General features: G+C 35.6%; 1 protein-coding gene across 5 annotated transcripts in view; it reads left to right on the top strand.

Moving 5' to 3' along the window:
- LOC128863436 (potassium voltage-gated channel protein Shaw) overlaps positions 1-23,902 on the top strand; it is a 57,246-nt gene that overhangs the window by 28,411 nt on the left and 4,933 nt on the right. For 3 of the 5 annotated variants that reach the window (XM_054102592.1, XM_054102593.1, XM_054102594.1), the window contains 6 exons: positions 372-1,074; positions 1,147-1,264; positions 4,381-4,575; positions 4,649-4,867; positions 9,653-10,256; positions 12,484-12,612. In XM_054102592.1, coding sequence (XP_053958567.1) covers positions 785-1,074; positions 1,147-1,264; positions 4,381-4,575; positions 4,649-4,867; positions 9,653-10,256; positions 12,484-12,612 — 1,555 coding nt within the window. In that variant the 5' untranslated portion in view covers positions 372-784. Of the gene's footprint in view, positions 1-371; positions 1,075-1,146; positions 1,265-4,380; positions 4,576-4,648; positions 4,868-9,652; positions 10,257-12,483; positions 12,613-23,073; positions 23,349-23,902 lie in introns of all 5 variants that reach the window. The other 2 variants (XR_008454603.1, XM_054102595.1) reach the window with 2 other exon arrangements.

Here is a 23,902-nt window from a genome sequence, read left to right on the forward strand (position 1 = left end):
AGAAATTCCAGTTTCTCTCCCAATTTTGTAACACATTTTAAAATTTTTCAAAACGAAATTAAATATAAAAAATTCATAAGAGTATTTACAGTGTTACCTCCTTTAACGAAAACCTCTAATGGGCGGACACTTTCCTACGGCAGACATTTTTTTCTATAGCAAGCCAGTAGTGTCGGAACAAATTACCCCCTCCCTAAGCGGAGACCTCTTTTGGGCGCACACAAGTTGACTGAGGCTGACTGTTCGCCCAAGAGAGGTTTTACTGTACCATATATGCATAATCATAACCATATGGAGAAATTTTTCTATATTTATCTAAGTAATTATTATTTATTTTTCCAATCCTCAACACTTTTCTTTCTTTTTCACAGATGATATGTTAAACGCTAGTGGCAACATTCAATGGCGATGCCAACAAGCTGAACTGATTCCGGTATCCTACAAATGCATCAGACATATTTTGTTATCACACGCAGATGGCACATTGAAACTGCATAACGCGACGGGAGAGCACAACAATAACCATTGAAAGGTTTGCAAGAACCAACAAAATTGCTTTCAAATTGAAACATCCGCAATTCTCACCTACCCACCTGCCTACCTACATACTCGTACATTACCCAACACACACATAAATAGTACACTGAAAGACATATCAACAACGACTTCATACATAATCACATACAAGCAAGCAAGCACGCACATTAGGTACCTGTTGTTGTCACCGACATACTCACTCTCTCTCATTCTACCTACAAAAACACATAGAAAATATTTGGTTTTTATGAGGCACCATCAGACACGCACCTATCAAAGCTCCCAAATGAAATTCATACCTAAAAATATGCACTACTCGCATGCAGCTATGAATCTGATAAATATGGATTCGGAAAATCGGGTCGTGCTGAATGTGGGTGGCATTCGGCACGAAACGTATAAGGCTACATTGAAGAAAATACCCGCCACAAGATTATCACGCCTCACCGAGGCGCTAGCCAACTATGACCCCATATTGAATGAGTATTTCTTCGATCGACATCCGGGGGTCTTTGCTCAAGTACTAAACTATTATAGGTGAGTACAGTGAAGTGGGTAGATTGAACAAAAAAAAAATTATATTAACTGAGTTGTTTATAATTTTTGCAGAACCGGCAAGCTGCACTATCCAACAGACGTTTGTGGGCCACTGTTTGAGGAGGAGCTCGAGTTTTGGGGCTTGGATTCGAATCAAGTAGAGCCGTGTTGTTGGATGACATACACACAGGTGGGTAGCGAGTGAATTAAACCGTGGGGCAAAAAATAACTTTTTCTTGTTATTCAGGAAGAATTTCATATGCGCTTCGAACTATAGATTTTGTATGCATATTCAGTTTTTCGCTTTCTCATGAATTTAATTTTTTTTAAAGGAGTTCATCTTTCGAAGGGAATCGAATTAGTCATGCTTAGGCAATAAGAACTCCCTTTCACACAAACGGCAATCCGGTTTTCTAAAAGGACATAATTGTATAGTTTTATAATTGCTCTTGTTGCCGTTATCGAAGGTATTCGTGAGTCGTGATTGAGGAGGAAAAGCCACTTTCTTTACTCCAGTTGACCACTCAAAGGCATTCGATTCAGTTAACCACAAATTCTTACTGTCAAAACTCGACACATTTCTGTGCTTTCCTCTACTTCTATACAGTTGATTTCCTCGTTTTTAGAAAATAGGTCACAAGTTGTCTGCAGTGGACCACTGGCATCGTTTGTTTTAGAATTACAGAGGGAAGTTCCGCAAGGATCTATTCTTTATCGTCTTCTGTTTAATAATATTACTCGTTATCTGTTTGGGATCAAGACAAGATACCACGCTTGCCATCTTGCTGACGCAATCTACTCCTTGCCGCTGGATAAGCTTCTTCAGATCAGATCCCTCTTACTCGAAAGTACCTGGGTGTTTCGCCTTATTCTAAATTTCTCGCTGCTAGATACAAAACACGGACGTCAAAAAGATAGTTCTTGGTGAATGTAGCTCGACTTTGTAATTCTCTTATTCAAAATTGAATATCTATAAGTAGATGTTAGTAATCTATCATCCTTGCGATTTGGTAACCTTCGAGTTACAGGACAGGTTGGGCGGAGTTGTGCTTTCCAAACATCTGGGAATCGCCTTCAGTTTCCGGCTCACTGTTTAGTCTTTCAGGCAGAACAATGATCCGGGAGATGATATGTACATTTTCACTGATAGCCAGGTGGCGGTAAAATCCTGCACAAAGCAGTCGACAACCTCCAAGATACCTATGAAATACCGCACATCTTTTAAGAAGATGGTTGAGTCATGTCACTCAAAAGATAACATGGGTTTCTGGCCATTGCGACATTGAGGGTAACTGTAGAGCGGATGAATTAGCGAGATTTGGCGCCAAGTTGACTGATGAGCACATAGGCAATGACAAGACATACCCTCACAGACTTATAAGCTGATTAAGTTTGTGAATATTGTAAGAGCAGCGAATGAAAGAAGGCGCAGTGAAACCAACTGCAGATTTGCCCGATAAACGCACAGAATCTCTGCTAAGCCAAAATGAGCGCAGTCTTAGCACACTGATTTCAGTTACCTATCTGGTAGGTAGACACGCCCAGAGGATGGGTGTGCAAACACATGACTGCTGTAGATGAGGAGGATAAAGAGACGATCTCGTACCTCCTGTGCCATTTTCTTGCTCTATCCAGAAGTAGATTTACTAGTTTAGGTAGACAATTTTTTAATGAATTGGAGGATGTCAGTTCTGCAGAACTTAGGGATCTTCTAAAATATTTGAAAAGTTTGCACTGGTTTTAGGAGGGATGAGCACAAGTTCCCCCGCGGCATCACGTGTGGCTATGAGCCTGCGTATGTCCCACAGTGCGCAACCGCTTTCCCTGAACCTTCTTCTTTTTCTTTTTGATTATCCCGATAATCGCTTATGCGCCAGTGATTTCTTTCTCGTGCTAATCGGCGCCAGTTGGGAACACTAAGTGAAGGCAAGTCCTTCTCCGCATAACCTTTCCCATGCAGAGGAGGTCTTCCTCTTCCTCTGCTGTCACCAGTTGGTACCGCATCGCGTACTTTCAGAGTTGAACCGTTTGTTTCCATTCGGACGATATATTCGCTGCGCTATTTCTATGTCGTCGTAAAGCTTATAAAGCTTATTGTTCCACTGCCTGCTTTACGCGACGTCACCAACGCGCAAAGGACCAAAAATTTCCGCACAATCTTTCGCTCAAACGCTCCAAGGGATGCCTCATCGGATATTGTCATCGTCCACGCTTCTGTGCCATACGTTAGGACGGGCATGATGAGCGCCTTAAGCAGTGTTAGTTTTGTTCGTCGTGAGAGAACTTTACTAGTCAATTGCCTCCTTAGTCCAAAGTAGCATTTGTTGGCAAGAGAGATTCTCCGTTAGATTTCGAGGCTGACATTGGTATGGGTGTGTTAATGCTGGTTCCTAAATAAACGAAGTCTCTTATAACCTCGACGTCATAACTGGCAACAGTGAAGTGGGTGCCGATACGCGAGTGTGTCCACTGTTTGTTTGATGATAGCAGGTACTTCGTTTTGTCCACGTTCACCACCAGAACCATTCGCTTTGGAAAAGGTTCTACTAACTCAACCTAACCTAACCTACATAGCATATATTGATATATTCGATGTTAATATAGACGAAGCTTTTTTTATCAGGTCTTGGGCACAAATGAGCAAGATGTTGGTTCGCTTTAATTCGAATTGTCGCAAGATGCTTGTTCGGTGGTTTGGTTGCTACTCAGTGGATATTTAAACGAAGTCGCTTTTTGTAAATGGGCAGGTGGGAGTGGCAGTGAACAGCTTTCTCCACTTGCGCGGGCTACTGCAGATGGAACAATCTACCTGAATACGCTGCAGCGCTCGTAATCGAGTTCGCTTTCTCACTGTAGCTCGCTGCCAAGTCCAAGTTTTCTTTCCACTTAGTGGATGAACTTCATTATATACCCTTTTAGGGTGTTTGGCCGAGCTCCTCTTCCTATTAGTGGTGTGCGTCTTGATGTTGTTCCACAAATGGAGGGACCTACAGTTTCAAGACGACTCCGAACGGCAGATATTTTTATGAGGAGCTTTTTCATGGCAGAAATACACTCGGAGGTTTGCCATTGCCTGCCGAGGGGCGACCGCTATTAGAAAAATGTTTTTCTTAATTTTGGTGTTTCACCGAGATTCGAACCAACGTTCTCTCTGTGAATTCCGAATGATAGTCACGCACCAACCCATTCGGCTACGGCGCCAACTTCATTACTACTAACTACTTTATTTCTATGTGCGGGCAAACAAAAAAAAAAAAACAAAAACAAGCAAAACACAACTAATGCTTTATCTCTTTTATATTGCAGCACAGAGACACACAAGAGACATTGGCGGTATTAGATCGTCTGGACTTAGATACAGAAAAACCGTCCGAAGAGGAATTAGCGCGCAAATTCGGCTTCGAGGAGGACTACTACAAGGGCACATTGTCGTGGTGGCAGGAAATGAAACCGCGCATCTGGTCGCTTTTCGATGAGCCATACAGTTCGAATGCGGCCAAGGCAAGACCATTGACTCTAAACCTTCTAATGTAAAATATATTAATTTTCTCTCTTCTCGGTTTTGATTTTACAGACGATCGGCGTCGTTTCGGTGTTCTTCATTTGTGTGTCCATATTATCATTCTGCCTAAAAACACATCCCGACATGCGTGTGCCATACCTCGTTAATACATCCGTGAATACCGCCAACGGTAATATGGCCTGGTACATCGATAAGCCCCAAACGAATGCGCATATAGCTTTCTTTTATATCGAATGTGTTTGCAATGCCTGGTTCACGTTCGAAATACTGGTGAGTTCAAGGAGAGCGTAATGGATACAGTTTGTATGTATGTAATTTATGAAGCTATACATATCGATGTTAGAGAAATTTAGGTATAAGCAGTTATAGGTGTAGGTAGTAAATTTAGGTACACGAACCATACGAATACCTATTTCTATTTATCGCTGAAATAACCTCAGTTTAGTAGTTGTACTCACTGTAAAACACACATACACTTTTATATATAAAATCTACATACATGTATGTATGTATGTATGTATGTAAGAATGAATCGGAAGGGATTGATTTGAAGCAGAGATCGGTTACACTTCTTCAAAAATGTACTTTGTGAACTATTAGGTAGGAGTTAAGGTAACACTAAAGTTAACCAAATACATATTTCTGTCTCCATTCTTTCCTATCCCTTTCTCTGATACTTTTCTCCTTCCCTCCTTGACTATCTACCCCCTTTCCAGAGCTTTAAATACAATGGGCTCTTCAGCCTGAGTGCTTTAGGAGCTACCAAATCTCCTGGTGCTCCTTGGCTCGACCTTTTCAAATTCAATATTCAAATTCAACCAAATACAGAGTTGTTAATATTCGACGGACCCATCTGGCAACCCTGTATCTTTTGACAGAGACGTTAGATCGCTTAATGACATGCCGCGTTGGAAGAGTCAGTCCAAGCAGATTTTTACCATAGAACAGTACATGCCACGCGACATTCATTCAACAAAAGAAGTCAATTGTGAAAACTCAACGTGCGTATAAAAAATTAAATAATGTGAAAAGTGCGCCTTCTAAGAACACCATTAAACGTTTGTACGAAAGGTTTTCGACTGGTGATGCTCTTTCTAATCCATAGGGGCCAAATCAAAACCGACTAAGGCGATCGGATGAGAATATTGCTCTTGTAGGGGCCAGTGTTGAGACGTCGCCAAGGAATTCCAAAATCGCCGTTCTCAGCAGTTAGGCATTGCTCGGACCACTTTACAACAAAGTATCAGCATTGATGTGCATTTATTCCCATATAAGATTCAATTGACCCAAATATTGTTGCCTCGTCGATTGGAATGGGCCCAAAGAGTCATCGAATGTCACATGGGTTCGTCGAATATGGGCAACCCTGTATACCTAAAATTATTGCGTTGGTAATAATAGCAATAGTCTACGTGGACTCCAGTGGGATATGGAGTATGCACTTGCAGAGCAGCACTTAATAGTTGACGAAAGTGTGAAAGGGAGCATAAACAATCATAAGCAATCCCTAAGGAGAGCATAAAAAACCACAAACAATTTTTGTTTGCGAACATAGAATGTAAACACTTTCTTAACCTGTGTAACCTCTGTAACCTTATCCAGTTTCTTATACCTACCTTACTAACCTATTTCTAGTTCCTAATCTTATCCTAATTCTTTCAATAAAACTATGATAGTACTGGCCTGGGTTGAGCGTATATGATTCTCTTCTGGCCGTTCCACATCGAGATACCTCGATATGACATTTAATTCGAGAGGTAAATGGCTGATTACTCGAAAGGCTGGTGATTCTGGCGGTAGGTCACAAAGTCTCATTCGTGATAAGACTCATTACATAGATCATATCCCGAGTCTGTGCCGATGACATCTCAGTCTCTTATAAACAGTCAGAATGCCTATGAGCATATGATTGCACTCTGCCAGTAAGAACTTTGCTTGGCGTAGCCTTTCAGTGTGAGGACAGTAGTACATTTATATACAAAAATGGCCTTAAAATAGGTACCCCCGTTCATACGGAAAATGCAAGTTTTTTAAATTAATAATAACAGATATTCAATTGCCAATTCGTAACTTTAACGTTATTTTATAAAAAAGCATTCACGCACTAACATTGAGGGGGATTTTGGGTTATTATCTTGCGTAAAAAGACACCGAGGTGGCATATCCTCCTCAACAAATGAGAACAACACATCTTGAAGGATATCCTTGTAAGTAAATTTGTTCATTTTATTGGTGTTCATACTAAGAGAAGCACCTCCAAATCATTGTAATGGCGCCACCGGCTTGACTGGTGCTTTCCCTTATTTGTGAGCCGCCGTGAGAACTTTTGTCCTTTAAGAGGCCTGACATTTCGCCCGGCATCATTTCTAAATAAATTTTTTTATTTCCTCATCGCTTCAAAGTATGTTGTACCATTTTTTCCCTCCCTCTGTTCCACACCATGACTTGTGCTCTTGAGTAAAACTTTTTCCCTTTCTTAAATTTTCAGCAGAGGAACTTTACGAGCTATTCTGCCTGGTAGATTTATATGAAATGAGACTTTCAGCTATTAGACCATAGATGTCGCTAGGAGTATTTTTAAACCTTCCCAGACGTCTTGTTTTTTTCGTCTGTCATCTGTTAACAATATTCAGTTCATTGTTTGTTACGTTTCATAGAACAATGCATTTTTGTCGCTCTTAAAAATGTCGAATTTCGTGCCTTCATACTACGATTTGCGGACATCGAAAAACCACTTGTGAAATGCTGCTCTCCCGGTTCAAAAAGAAATCTTTTTTGCATCGAATCGTTACGGGTGATGAAAAATGGGTGTATTTCTCCAATCCCAAGCGTAAATGATCGTAGGGTTCGCCCGGCCACAAGCCAAAAACAACGGCCAAACCAAATCGCTTCGGCCGCAAGGCAATGGTATTTCCTGGGATCAGCGTGGTATGATTTGGTACGAGCTATTAAAACCAGGTGAAACAGTTGACGGTGCACGCTACCAACGACAATTGGCCGATTTGAATACCGCTATACACCGAAAACGCCCAGAATATGCCGATCGGCATCACAAAGAAATTGTTCTTGATGACAATGCACCGCCACATCGAACAAGAGCGACCCGGGAATTGGTGGAGACGTACGATTGGGAACCGCTGGTGCATGCGGCTTACTCATCAGACTTGGCGCCTGGCCGATTATCATTTGTTTGCATCGATGGGCCACGCACTTTCCGAGCAGCGCTTCAATTCTCACGAAGAAGCCAAAAAATGGCTCGATGATTGGTTTGCGCCCAAAGACGGCCAAATTTTTTGGCGCGGCATCCACAAATTGCCTGAGAGATGGAAAAAATGTGTCGCTAGCGATGGCTATTATTTGGAAGATTAAATTTGTAACAATTTTTTGGTTTATAAACGTTTGAAATTGAAAAAAAGTCTCATTTCATAGGAAGAAGCGAATCGAGAACGTACAATTCTCTCCGATTTCTGATTACGTTGCTGATTTCAGCTGCAGTGGCCTTTGGTGACGTAAAGGGATACTTCTTGGTAAGAGTCACAATTAAACTATCAGTAGTGCAAGTCGTTTTTTTCTTGCCAACACGTCGTGCTGTGGATTTTTGAGCTTAAGAGCATTTATAACAATATTTTCTGACCATCGAAGTTACTCAGCAATAAATATTGATGATTTTTTTTTCGAAGATTTACAACAAGCCTCCGCTCCTCAACTGTACAATATCTACTGCGCATGACCCAGTTTTGAAAGAAATTCATATTTATTATTAAATTAATTTTCTAATTTGCTACTCACTTTACATTCAATATGTTTTACTTAATTAGTTAAAAAGCAAGAGTTATCCGCAAAGCACCTATTTTTATGGCCACACAAAATTACACTTTATGAAAATAACCGAATCCGTCCAACCAATAACGCAACTTAATATAATGGGTCCTTTACCATAAATTCACAACGAATTCAACGCCATTTGTAATTTCCAAACGCCAGCGAAATTTCAATAATAGCTTTAAATTTTTCCGAGCGGCACAAGGAAATCGATACATCATACCTATTTTAATGACCATATGTGTATATATAATTTATTTATTTATTTTTTTAATATTTGCGATTTTTTTCTTTTTTGCTTTTTTTTTTCTTGTTTTCATTTTGTCAACAGTTGCAATATTCTTGCCCTGATATTTGATCTAAACAATTTTTCGAAACTTTTTTAATTTTTTTCAAAAATTTTTCCATTTTTTTATGAGTCACAATTTCATATTTGATCTATTGTAAAAAAATTTCCAAATTTTCAAAAAAAACTTCAAAAAATTTTAATTTTCGAAATTTTTTCAAAATTTTTTTCCAACATTTTTTTTTTAATGAGCTACAACTTCATATTTGATCTAAACAAAAATTTCCAAAATTTTTTAATTTTTTTAATTTCGAAAAATTTCGAAAACGTTTTAATTTTTTTTTTCAAAACCTTTTTTTTAATGAGCTACAACTTGATATTTGATCTAAAAAAAATTTTTCAAAATTTTCAAAAACAATTTTTCAGAAAAAAAAATTTTTTATGAGCTACAACCTGCACGCTCGACCCCCAAAAACCTTGTGTTGGTACCCTTCAATACAAAAAGTGCTGATTAGAAGCAAACCACGGCAAGAGTTGCTTGGAAACTATAGTATAATTCCTTTCTAAGCCTAATATAAAAAGAAATAATATATTATATAAAATTTCCTCAGACCAACGTTTCTCAGGCCAATGAGCCAGTGGAGAAATAAAAAAAAATTTGGTGCAATATTACACAATAAATAAAAATGTGGTGCTTTAATTTGCACAAAAATAAAACAGAATTTTTTAATTCTAACTGCTCCCCTACATATAAAACTTCCGATACCTTTTGCAGATTAAAGCAGCATACGATATTAAACGTACATACACACATACATACATACATGCATATATAAATATTTGTATAATTCTAAATCTATCTATGTATGTGTATTTCTACTCCACTATACATATTTATTTATGTATGTATTTACCACTCCTCACCCAAACACTTCTTCCCATTATAGGTTAGATTCATATCCTCGCCAAATAAATGTGAATTCATAAAGTCATCTGTTAACATCATAGATTATATAGCAACGCTTAGTTTTTATATCGATCTTGTGCTTCAACGGTTCGCCTCTCATCTAGAGAACGCCGATATTTTAGAATTCTTTTCAATAATACGTATTATGCGTCTATTTAAATTGACGCGTCATTCGTCCGGCCTTAAAATTCTAATACAAACGTTTCGTGCATCGGCAAAAGAGCTCACGCTGCTGGTGTTTTTCCTCGTATTGGGCATTGTGATTTTCGCAAGCCTAGTTTACTATGCGGAACGCATACAACCGAATCCGCATAATGATTTTAATAGTATCCCGTTGGGTCTGTGGTGGGCACTGGTCACTATGACCACCGTCGGTTATGGTGATATGGTGCCGAAGACCTATATTGGCATGTTTGTGGGCGCATTGTGTGCGCTCGCCGGTGTGCTAACGATCGCACTGCCCGTACCCGTCATTGTGAGCAACTTTGCCATGTACTACTCGCATACGCAAGCACGAGCCAAACTGCCGAAGAAACGGAGAAGAGTGCTTCCTGTTGAACAGCCCCGTCCACCAAGGCTGCCAGGTAAATTGAAATTTGAATTTAAATTATTTCATTTCATTACAAAAAAAAAATAAGAATTCGTTTTACTTTATTTTATTTCGTTTTATTTAATCTAATTTAATTTAATTTAATCTTATTAATTCATTTATTTTTAATTTTAGTAATATAATTATTTAGATTTATTTTATTATTTATATTTTTAATTTTAATGATTTAATTTACTTAAATGTATTTTTATATATATTTTTTATTCTATTTAATTAAATTAAATTTTATTTTATTTCACTTTATTTATTTTTTTATTTGTTTCAAACTAATGTAACTATATTATTTATGTTTATTTGAAAATTTATTAATTGTTTAATTTTATTTCTCTTATTTAATTTAATTTTATATATTTCTTTTCATCCAATTTTTTTGTTAATGTTTTTTTTTAAATTTTTTTTATTTATTTTTTTTTGTTATATTTGGTTTGTTTTCAATTTTTTTTTAATTAACGTAACTTTATTAATTTAAAATAAATAATAATATATTAATTTTTTATTTCACACTTTTTTTATTAAATATTAAACCTTTTGAAGTTTAACTTGACTAAATTTAATTTTATTTCAATTAAATTAATAATTTTATTTATTTATTTTTTGCTTATTTTAAGCTAATGATAAAAATATAATTTATTTTATCGGAAATATTTTATTTATATTTTATGAGCTTTACTGTTGGGCACCCGAGGTCGGCCAGACTGGCTTTTTCGACTTTGGACGTGAATTTAACATATTTCTATTATCATTTCTACGATTTGAGGTTCCAGGCAGCTTTCTAAAATATTATTTTCAATAGATTTGTGGATATAAGCTTTTAAAAAGGACGAAGAAAAGGCCAGACCCGAGTGCACAACCAAAGGTCTTAAAAAAGATGTCCAACGGAGGGTTAATTTTATATAATTTTTTCCATATATTTTTTTTAACTTTTTTTTATTATAGTTTTCATTAATTTAATTTAATTTAATGTTTTGTTTTACTTACTTCATTTAATTTAATTTCCCTCAAATTTTATTTTATTAATTTTTTATTATTTTGATTTATTTTATTAAATTAATTTAATTTAAGTTATTTTAATTTATTTGGTATTATTTTTTAAATTTTTTAAATTAATTTTGTCTCACTTACTTAATTTGTTTTTGTTTTGCCTTATTTTATTTGGTTAATTTTTATTAATATTATTTTTCTCTATTTCATTTTATTTTATTTCTTGCTATTTTTTATTTTGGTTTATTTTATTTTATACTATTTTTATTTATTTAATTTATTTTAATATTTCTTTATTTCATTTTTTTTTTATTTTTAAGTAATTTAATTTAAATTTCAATATTTTATACTTAATTTTTTACTTTCAATTTGACTTAACTTTACGTAATTTAATTTAATTTTCTGTTATTTTATTTTTTATATTATTTAATTTTAATTCATTATTTTTTTAATTCGGTTTTTTAATTTAATTTTTTTAAACTTAATTAAAATTAATTAATTTTGTTTTAATTCAATTTGACTTAACCTTACCTAATTTAATTTAATTTAGTGAAGTATAATTTTAATACATTTCATTTATGGCTTTTTATTTCATATTCGTTTTTCTTAATTTTAATTAATTTTTTAAAATGTTTATGTATAATATCTTGAATTCTACTCTGGTTTAACTTTACTTAACTTATTTAATTTTCTAATTTAACTTAATTTAATTTTCGTGTATTTTATTTTAATTTTTTTATTATTTCTAATTGTTTAATTTAATTTAATTTTTTTTTAAACTTAATTAATTTTCTTGTACTTACTTTTTAACATTCAATTAAAATGAAATGAAATTTATTTTAATGCTATTTTATTTTACAATCTTGTTTTTTCTTTCATTATATTTTTCATAAAATGTTTGTTTAATTTAATTTCTTATTTTATTTTACACCTAATTTTTAAAATTAATTTTTTAATTTAATTTAATTTTCATTTATTTAGTTATATTTTTTTTGTGTGCTATTTTATTATCTCATTGCATTTTATTTTACATTCTTATTTTTCTGCTTATTTGATTTAATTGAATTTCTTATTTTTGTTTTTAATTTTAATTAATTTAGTTTTACTTAATCTCACTTACTTTTTCTATTGCATTTATATATATTTTTTTCTGTTTCACTTAAGTTTTTTTGCCAATTGCATTGATGAGAATTTGTGTATTTAAGCTTTCAAATTTGCAGGTCAACCGGGCGGCGTCAGCGGTTGCGGTACACCCGGCTCTGGTCCGCATTCCGGGCCCATGGGATCTGGCGGCACCGGTCCGCGGCGTATGAACAATAAAACAAAGGATTTGGTCAGTCCGAAATCAGGTCAGTTAACGTTGTTTGCACGCTTGAAAGTCGGCAAAGTTTATGCATTCCTTATTTCTTTGCGCTATGTATTTATTACAAAAAAAATCTGCAGTTAAGCAATTTTATGCGCAGCGCTTTCTTAACAATATTAAAAAAACTTAAATATACATGCAAATATAACCTATAATTAAGAACAAAAACAAATAACACCTAGTACGTAGATTTAAGAAAATTCAAGTAGGCGTAAGCTGGCTTCAAACAGCACCACAGCAGCGACGTTTCTAAACAGTTTGCCAGTCACCAACAGCGAATTAATTTATTTACCTTTAAAAACAAAAGTAAAAGTGCTCGTAGTCTCCTACATTAACATTAAATATAAATAGTTAATGCTAAGCTATAGGCATCACAGTAGGCGCTATACCACCACCCACTTTCCATTCATCCAACTGCAGCTTATTCTCCGAAAAAAAATTAAAATCAAAAATTTATACCGCAACTCTAAAGTACTTATTAAGTCGTTACTCATGTATTCCCGCCATACGCACTGCTATCAACACTATCTCCCTAACCTGGCTAGTCATGCAAGCGCCTTGAAGCAGGCAACGATCATCATCTTGAACTTATTGTACTCAATTCACAAGCAACCCTCTCCCAAATGTCATATTACCTGCTGCACGCGTGTGCATAACTTTAGAAAATACTCTCACACACTGCTGCAAAAACATTTATGTACAATACATTCATGCATACTAATATTATCCATACATGCTCTTGTGCGCTTCCCTGCGCATACTCTCGAGTTACCCCAGGGCAAGTCGAGTCGACATTTAATAATAAAATCTGCAGTGTAGATAAATTTAAATAATCGTAGGCGCCCACCATTGTTGTGTTAAAATATTAACTAAAAATGTTCTATGTGCTACATACATACATATAAGTGTGCGTGAGTATAGATGTTGTGTTAAAGGTGTACCTGCTACTCATGAGTGTAACAACACGTGAAATGTGGTTTATTGAATGTTGTCGCTTTAATGTCGTACTTTAATGTACTCGTGTTTACAATTTAAGCAGCATTGAAAATTTATAAATTTATAAGGGAATACATATATGAACATATCTCGGTATGTGTGTAAGCGAGTTAGGCTAAGAAATGTTTATGTTGTAGTAGGTGAGTTCATTGGGCGGGTGAAAGTAAATGTGTTGAAAAAGCAGGGGATGAATTTTTGAATTTTTTAAATATTTTTTTTGTTATTATTTAAGCATAAGTAGCTGGTAATATATTCACGCGTCAGAGGGATTCTAAAATTAGCTTGTGAAATACCACATCTGTTGAAAGTTTTTATGTTTACAGAATTTGTTGAGTGTCTGTTGTGCCTCCGAAATGGTATTCTCTTGAAAAATTAAATATGTAACTCATCACAGAATTTGAAACCCGCTTCCCATAGATATTAGTACTCAATGACTAGTAAGGGAAGTGTAATGTTTGCCTATTTGCTGTGGCCAGTACTACAGTTAATTTATGGCGAATTTTCAACCTCGATGGTGAAATTGCGAATGTTTTTACTCTGCCAAAATTTTAAAGAACATGCGCGTCAAACAACATCTAATACCTAAAAAAATGTTAAATAAAAAAAGACGGAGTTTTTTGCCCAAATTTCGAAAAATGGGAATTTTTGAAATTTGGTATGGCAACGTCTACTTTTTATCAAAGTTTGCCAGATTTGGCCAACAAACCACATACTAAAGGGTGATTTTTTAGCTATTATCTTTTTGAACAGTTGGTTTAAACAGCTGACGCACATTTCGTGTTTTGTTTCACTGTCAAACATCTTCAGTTTGGTCTATAATTTAACCATGAATCGTCTTACAAACGAACAACGCTTGCAAATGATTGACGCAAAAATGCGTGTTCTGTTAAGAAAGTTTAAAGTCGAAAAATTATGATCAGCGACGAGTCTCATTTTTGGATCAATGGGTACGTAAATAAGCAGAATTGTCGATTTTGGAGTGAAGATCAGCCAGAAGAATGGCAAGAGCTACCAATATATCCAGGAAAGGTCACAGTTTGGTGCGGTTTATGGGCTGGAGGTATCATTGGACCGTACTTTTTCAAAGATGCTGCGAATCTTAACGTAACTGTGAATGGTGAGCGCTACTGTGAAATGATATCCAACTTTTTTTGCCCAAAATGCAAGAGCTTGACTTGTATGACTACACAGCACGAGTAACAATGGACTTATTGAGAGGCGAGTTCGGTGAACATTTTATTTCACGATCGGGACCTGCCAATTGGCCACCCAGATCATGCGATATAACGCCTTTAGATTATTTTTTGTGGGGCTATGTTAAAGGTCATGTCTATTCAGACAAACCTGCTTCAATTAACGCATCGGAAGACAACATTAAAGCATTTATAGTGAGATACCGGCCGAAACATTGGAAAGAGTATGCCAAAATTGGACTAAGCGGATGGACCATTTGAAGCGCAGTAGCGGTCAACATTTGCATGAACGTTAAATTATATGGATTGTATTATGATTTAAATACAAATTCCATACATTTTTCTGAGTTTAATGTGTGTTTTTTGAAAAACTTTCCTATAGCTCTTAAAAAATCACCCTTTAGTATAACTGTGAATTTTAATTTACTAAGAATAAATTTAAAATAAAATTTCATTAAGCGTGATATGATTTCTCCATGAACTTTCGGCCTGCATTTATAAGTTTTACAATTCCCTAAATTTTATTTTCTCTGGCTGCAAGATTTCGTGCACTTTTTTCATTTTGTAGTCATAGTAATCGTACGCGCTATTCCAAAATGAAGGTGCTAATACCGTTTCTGTCAATGGAGAGTGGCATGAACACAATTTTGTATGGCTGAAATTGAGAGAAATTGAACTTATTTATTTTTGTACATGAAATGATGGCAAAGGAAGAAGTAGGACTATAAAAAAACTTTCCAAAACGAACGGGGCATTACTCACTTTAAAGCAGCGCTGGCCTGAACTCACTCACATAAATAAAATTTTGCTAAACGTTGAGAGCAACAAGAGAATAACTCGCTCACGCGTCTAATGGAAACAGTGTTGTTCACGGATTTGTGTAGGAAGCAGAGATTTTATTTTATGTAAATAATGTAAAAGGTAGATATTATAAATATTGAAGAATTCACTTTTTATTGCGTAGTAGCGGATATTGAATCCCGACACTTGTGCAGCGGTCAATTACAGTTGAATGAAGAAAAAAACTTTTTTGCATTATTTTTTGTTATTATTTGCGTCTGCGATTGATTGGCGGAAAAACGTGGGAAAATGCTGAACCATAAAATAGCTTAAATATTAATATTATGACACGACAATCAGTCCCTTTTGGAAATTAGTGCTAAAGCCAGATTTAATAAGGTTATGATTTTTCCTCGGCCAAAATTGCGTAAGCGCCTATCGCGCCAATCAAGAAGAGGAAGAATTTTTCTTGAACTAATTTGGACTTAAAATGGAATATTGCTTTAAAAATAATGCAGTTGAAGGCTATTCAACTTCAAAAATTCGTTTTCTACATATATTACAATTTTATATTAATACAGCTAAAACATACAGCTATGGGCAGAGAAATACCGCACCTCTCCACAATAACATATTAGTTTGGGGAAAAAGAATTCCATTATTTTTGCGACAAATTTTTGCGCAAATGGTGTAAAACTGTTTGATGGTCGATCTTTAGCTCCTGGACGATGCTACGACTACTAACATGCTGGTCAACTTTGATTATTTCTGTGATTTTATTGAGATTTTCGCGGACGGGCCTACCTCTGCGATGTGCATCTTTAACATCAAAAATGCCTGAACGGAATCGACGAAACCAAAATTGCACGTAATCAGCTATTAAAGTATCGGCACTATAAAAACCATTCACAATTTCAGCGGCCTGGCTTGCATTTCTGCCTTTATCAAGGAAAAACTTTAAATATACCGAATTTTCTCTTTTTTGACTTCCATTGTCAGCACCCTGTAATTCACAACTGAATGGAAGTAACAAATAACGGCAAACGAATGTGCTTAGTGTGAAATGCCACTTTGAAAACGAGCATAAATCTTAAATTGTTTGATCGATACTTTACGAAATACCGATCATTACAGCCATTTACCAAGAAAATATTGGATTTCCTTTCCACAAAGTGATGTAAATATGCTTATTTTTACTGGATGACTTGGTAAAACAGTTAGCTGTGCAGAAATATATTCTTTTATTTCAGTTTTAGCAAAAGCAAAAAAAAAAATTTTTTTTAATAAAAATTGAATATGTATATAGAAACAATTGCAAAAAAGTAGTTAAACATTTTTTATTTTGCAAAAAACAAAAAGTGCGCAACAGGTTTTTTACTCAAAAATTCATTACTCAAAAACAACTCATTTTAGCTACTAGGCATTCAGCTCAATTAAAGTTTGAGGCGTCCTCTTGATTTGGAAAAAGTAAAAAAAAATTAAAAATACACTTTTTGAAATATTGAATTTCGAAAAAATTTAAATTTTTTTTGTTTTTTGCAAAATAAAAAATTTTCAACTACTTTTCTGCAATTGTTTCTACATGAAGTCGCTTGTGCAAGTAATAACGATCATTTTGAACCCAGAATCATTAAAATCGGTTCATTTTTGATTAAGTTATGAACATTTAAAAAAAAAATTTCTTATATAATTAAAAAAAAAATCGATTTTGAGCCGAAAAACAAAATTGCCGATAAATCTTGAAAAAAATTTTTTTCGGGCGAACAAAAAAATACGTGTCTCATTATTTTGACCAGAGAGCAACATGTTTGAGTTACATCGAAATCGAAGAACATGACCCGAATAGCCCGGTTGAATTGAAATGGAAAGCATCTGCTTGCTTTTTCTGCGGATAGGTCGATATAATTTATTTTCATTAAGACGTCTTCGCATAAGTCTGTTTGATATATTCAGGCTATATCCCGCATTTATGTCCAGCGTTATCGCTCGCGGGTGCTTAAGAGGCCTTGCCACTACTCTCTAATGATCACAGCATAATATGGGATTCACACAAAAATACGTACGAATATCAGTTAATCTTTTAAGAAATAACATACGAGGACGCCATAAGTGCGCTATTTCTCTGGTCGTAGCTGTTTGTTTATACAGGTACCTATATCCATTTTCAAAATTAATTTCGTCGAATTTGTTTTTTTTTTTGGATTTTGAATTTAGTGGATTTTGTGGAGTGTCCGGATCTTATTGTGCGCTACTGTAGTTAAATTTACTGATATTTCTTATTTATACTTTTTGTTAACACTATTATTATAATCAAATCAAAAAGTCAGATTGCAATGTATTATTCTTTTGAATTAAAAGAAAATTGACTTTTAAGTTGGTGAATATAAGTAAAAGCTCGGAATTACAGTTACCAGTATGTATTAAAAAATTAAATTTTAAGATAATGAAATTCTTATTCCTTATTAAAGCACATACATATATTAATTTTCTGATTATATATTAATCCTTCAATATTTAGTTCGTGTTCATATCTACAAGGTGGCGCAAAATTAATCATCTAATGTTTTGTTTGTTTCAATAACTTTTTTACTAAAAAAAATTATTTTTAGTGGGGAAAATCTTTGTTTTCGCCTATACGCGTTTCATTGCTTCTCTGTTTGTATACTGCAGCTGTCTACATACTTCACAAGTGGCAATTTCTATTGACTTCCAACGCCATTTGCAAGAATTATAAATCCTTCGATGGGATGATTAATTTTGCACCACCTCGTTCTAATTCTTCAAAGATTTTGTTTGCGTCCGTCCGTCGATTGAGAGAAGATCACAAGCCAATAAGCGTCGACATCACTGTTTCATAGAGTACGGTAATATACGAGTATGTGAGAATGCAGCACAGTTTTTGTTGTGCACGTGTGAATGCGAAAGAGAAAACCTTAGCATGAGAGCCTATGAAATGGCCCCAGCTCTGCTTTAATGTAAATAAATAACTTACTACGGTTTATATGTCTCATCAAGCGTTCATGATATTAGGATTGATGAGCAAATATAAATATATTTTTTTTAATTGATAATACTTTGCTAGTCCACATAAAATATAAAAATATTTAATTTACTGTTACATCCCTAATAACTATTCCTCATACTTTATCTAGTATTATCATATCTGAAATTTTTTGTAAATATAGATGATTACGCCACAATGATTGGAAAGCCAAAGGATGGAAAAATGGGTAGGCTGCTTTGAAATAAATAGCGGCGTTGCTCTCTCAGCGCAGCTGCTCCACCAAAAGCAATAAAGACTACCGTCACGCCGTCTAACAATAAAAATACAGTTGCCTACATCGTTGAGAAAATAGAGAATAAAGAATGTATGAAGAGTACACCCACTACGGTGCACGCGGCGAGAACAACAAGAAAAATTACGGAAATGCTTGAAGCAAGGCTTTGAATTGAGCAGTCCAGTAATCTCGAGCCCTAGAGACAACAAGAAAACTATTCAAGCAATTCTTCCAAAACATTTCACTTACTCATCTCACTGTAAATAAAGACATCAAACTCATCGAACCCGCTTAGCACAAAAATTTTACATACAAACTTAATTTTTTATTTGTCAAGTGATTACTTTGCTTCATAAATGCTTTCTTCAATGCGGCACCGATACAAACAAAGAGCAAAAAAAAAAAAAAAAAAAACCAAAACACCACATCACACCAAATTAATGGGGAAATCAAAATATGTATATAATTTACATCCGTCATTAGACCTGGACTCGACTGGAAGAGCAGCGTATTTGTACTAACCAATAAAATCAATGAGCGAACTCTCATCAGGCAACAACAACAATAACGTTAATAGTAAAATGATCCATCCAAACTTGCCACAAAAAAAAAAAAATAGGAATACTAATGGAAAGTTCGCAAAACTGATTCATGGCTGAAGCGTATCGCCGTGTTTGGGGTGTGAAGCCTTGTATATTTGTAGGCAGGCTTATCATCGTCACTTTGTGAATTTGATGTGTAAGTTGCGTTGTCTAGTATGGAACTTGAGATTCGCTTTGACGAGCGTATCTTGAGAAACAGCGCTACTTAGTTTTATGTCGTCGTTTGTCTTTTTCTTGTAATGTATTTTTGTCATAATTTGTCTTTTGCTAAAAAAACTGACGTCTAGCTGTGTGTCTATATTTTTCTTCTTCTAAATTAAGTTGAATGGAAGCCTTGCATTTACATAAATGTCTATCTACATACATACATATATTGTATAATATCTTCAGACAGTTCAACGAGGTCTCCTTGACTCGTAAGCCAGGCAAGAGGTAGGCATTTGTTAGTTATGAAGAGAGGAAAGAGAGAGTTTTATATTAGTCATAGCAGAAAGAATGCGCACTTCATGCGGAGTTCCAAGGAGGTTTCGCCTCGAATAGAATTCGAAAAAGAGAGTAATAAAGAGAGTATTGAATTTTTTTTATAATTTGTAAGCCGCTCTCAGTTATGCTAATATGTTACCGTTGCCCAACTATACATATAAGCTCACATCATTCCTCATACAAATGTGGTCCAAATACAAGTTTTTTAGAGAAAATAAATAAAATGAACGAAAATTAGCATTTGATGCCATTTATAACCACCATTAAGTCGGTGGTGCTGGCTCAGTTGAGAAATCCTGAATAGTTCCTGTTCTGGCTCTGAACTCTATTGCCCATGAAGCATATAATCAACCATCACATGACCTGCCTGCTTGCGTAGATAACCATGGGAACACTTAGGGAAACTGCACTCTATTGTGAATGAAAATGAATAACAAAACCAAAAACAAACAACCGAGGATAAGGTGAATCCATACAAGACTGTGCAGTACAAGGATGATAAATTACCAGATTTGGCGTTTAGCTATGATGTAAATCGCAATTGAGCGATTAACTTCGGCTACCACGTCACCGGGGAATCTGCAGCAGAATTTATTCCGCTCATTTCACTCGGATTGTAGAGCGTATGAGCGATGCCTATGTTGAGTTTTGTCGTATATAACCGAGTTTTTTCGTATAAAACCAACACAATCTGAGTTTCTTCGTAAACAAACCGCTGCCACGGCCTCGGTTACGTCAGCCCATCAGCTGATTCTTTCAAATTCGCTGAGAACCGTTTGACGGTCTGCTATTAGCTCCACCTTTTGAATTTGTTTACTATGGCGGCACTACCACTATCAAGCTAGATAGGTAAAATGGTCGAAATGCCACTCTGGCACTCATCAAGTAGCACTAAAGCGCCGTTTTGATTCGATTCTGAGACCCTCAAAAGGATAAAAGATATATGCAGCAAGCCAGAGCTGCTGATGTAATGGAGAAGATTGGTGGGATTTAGGTTGATGCACTGCTCCAGGCTGTCAAAGAAAGGATCTCCCAGTGACCTTAATCATCTTAATCCTGACATTTACAGAAAAAGTGCTCAACAGTCTTCTTCTCTGAAAGATCCCCACAGCTTCTGCAGTGGAGATTAAATGGTAAACCTAGCTTTTCTGCGTCCAGTGACCGGTAAACACAGCTACGTGTTTGGAAAATGAATGGCGTGGAGTCCCTAGCACTTTGTAAGTCCTCCGTATATTGTACTGGGGCCAAAGGATGTTCGAAATAACACATGAAGAAATGGAGCTCTGTGCTTTCCTCAGAAATAAGTTGTGCAATTCCTCTTTAACAACAGTCAGGGGGATGTCGATGATCGCGTTGGCGGTCTCTGATCAAAATATCAAATCGTAAGGCAAAAAAACCAAAAAAAACCAACCTGCTGCTCTAGCGATATCCACTTGTATAGATTCGTCTTGGTCTAGTTTTAGAGGTCGATATTGAGTCACTATCCTATCCCTACTTTTTGTCATAGCAGCCGCATCCTCGTCGATCCGAGATTGAGAGTGTTTTCCTCCAGCAAGTCGGTCACGAAACATGGAAGAGTTGGTGGGGGAGTATTCGGTGGGGGCTCCCCTTCAAGCTCAAGTTTGACTTCCGGACCACTTTAGTGTTTTCTAAGCGGGAGTAGCCGCAGTTAAAGAAGCAGTGGATTGGTTGCTTGCTTTTGTAATTACTCTAAAGGATGTAAATATCTACTCCGATAGCCAAGCGGCAATTAGGGCCTGGAGTTCGTTGTTTGCGCGTTCGAAATTAGTCGGTGAATGCCTGACTTCCCTCTCGATTGCATCCGAGTACTTCGATATTAAACTCGTTTCGGTCCCCCGTCACTGCGTCATAGAGGGAAACTGCTAGGCTGATGATCTGGCTAGGCAGGGCACACTGCAGACGGTTTCAACGCAAAATGAGAGGATTGGGGTTCCCTTGAGAGCTTGAGGTGTGCTACTAGAAAGATGGGTCTCGCGCCAACTTAGAGAGCGCTGGGCTAGTGCGCAAACGCGCAATGTCGTGAGATCCTTTTGGCCACGGGTAGATTGGAGGTGTTCGAGGCAACTTCTAAGGCTAATAAAACCGCAGCTCTCGAATTTGTTACGTCTCCTTACAGGACATTGTCCGTTAGGTGTGAGACTTGCGATTTTTTCAAGTCCTTTCCGCAGAGGCTGTCTGGAGGATAAGGTGGCATCATCTCAGCAGCTTCTTCTCAACTGCTATGCTCTCGTCGGGTGAAGATTTAGACATCTGAGCTCTTACTTTTTCGCAGCACCTGCGGGTATTGAGGGTTTAAATATCACACATCTGGTGAAATTCATCAATAGCTTGAAGCAGTTGATACGAACGTAAATAACTACTGTTGCTCGTCATCCTCTGATTCGAAAGCCCCTTGTTCCTTTTTCCACTTGTTCGGTTCTTTTCCTTCTGTATCTCCGCAGTGTCAAAAAAAAACATTTATTAACCTCTAATCCAAAGCTCCTTCTTCCTTTTTCCACCTGTTCGGTTCTTTTACTTCTGTTTCTCCACAGTGTAAAAAAAAAACATTTATTAACCTCTAATCCAAAGCTCCTTCTTCCTTTTTCCACCTGTTTGGTTCTTTTCCTTCTGTTTCTCTACTGTTGGTTGTCAACCTCTAATCTGAAACCCTTCTTCCTTTTCTTCCACCTATCTGGCTCTGTCTCTTCTCCGTCCTTTCTCCCATCCCCTGCCTCTTTATGGTGTCACAACGCACAAATTTTGAATTTTTTTCTAAGAGGGCCCCTCGCAAGGGCAGAGCAGGCGCCGTGTGTGTTTGATTTCGGCCAAATCTTCTTTTCAGTAACAGACTCTTTTTGTAAGATTGTACTATTTCTCAATGTTCTTCTCTTGTAAAATAATTAATTTTTTTCAGTTAAAAAAAAAAAAAAAATATTTATTAAAAAAAACACTTGTATTTGGACCACACTGTACAAATGTACCCCTAAAAATTCTGTATTTCTATGAAGCCCTAAGTTGTCCATTAAATTATAAATAAATTCATAATAGAGCAATAAAAAAAAACAAAAAAACCTACTACTTTTTATACTTTTCCAATTTATCTTATGTCTTTCAGATATGGCCTTCAGTTTCGACTAACTATTTGTACATGTTGTTGTAATACCCGATAACGTAACCTCAATTCTCAAATACAAATCAAACAAACAAACAGAAAGCAAAAAAGCAATGCACTACAAAACACTACCATGATTTTAATTTAAACCGTTATATTGTAAATGTACCAACTGAGAAACAAACACCAAAATATGCGCAAAAATATGAAAAATCCAAAAAACTACATAGAAATCTCGAAAAAGTAGCAAAAAATGCATACCTGCGGATTATGGGCGGGTGTGTTCACTTTGCTTAATATTCTTTTAAATTATTTTTGTGTACAAAATTATACTTTTCCTCAATAACATTTTAACAAAAACTTTACGAAATACTTAGTGCAAATATTCGTATATGTAAATATACACCAGTATTTACCAGACATTCTTAGCTGCCCCCAACTAGCACTGCCCCTTAGAAATACCTAGAAATATGTTAGTATAGGTGTGCCAACTTAATGATTTTAGTTATTCCACTTGAACCCGCCTTTTATCAATAAATATTTACACTTTGTATGATTCCTTTTTAGTAAATGTAAATATTATTGCCTCTAATGAATCAGGGAATTTCTGTATGGTTACTTTTGTGTATCTGCATATTCTCATTGAGAGCCATAAATTCGCTTTGAAATGCTTTTCATTTATTTTTTCTACTTAATAATATTGAAATGTCTATTTTGCATGTTTTAAATGTACGAGTAGTTGGTGCTACCTATAAGTATATGTATGTATGTGTTTTATGTGTACAATTTTTAATTGATTTCCAAAAGTGTTTGAAGTAAAATATGGAATTTC

This window comes from Anastrepha ludens, chromosome 5 (assembly GCF_028408465.1).
Source record: "Anastrepha ludens isolate Willacy chromosome 5, idAnaLude1.1, whole genome shotgun sequence".
Lineage (NCBI taxonomy): Eukaryota > Metazoa > Arthropoda > Insecta > Diptera > Tephritidae > Anastrepha > Anastrepha ludens.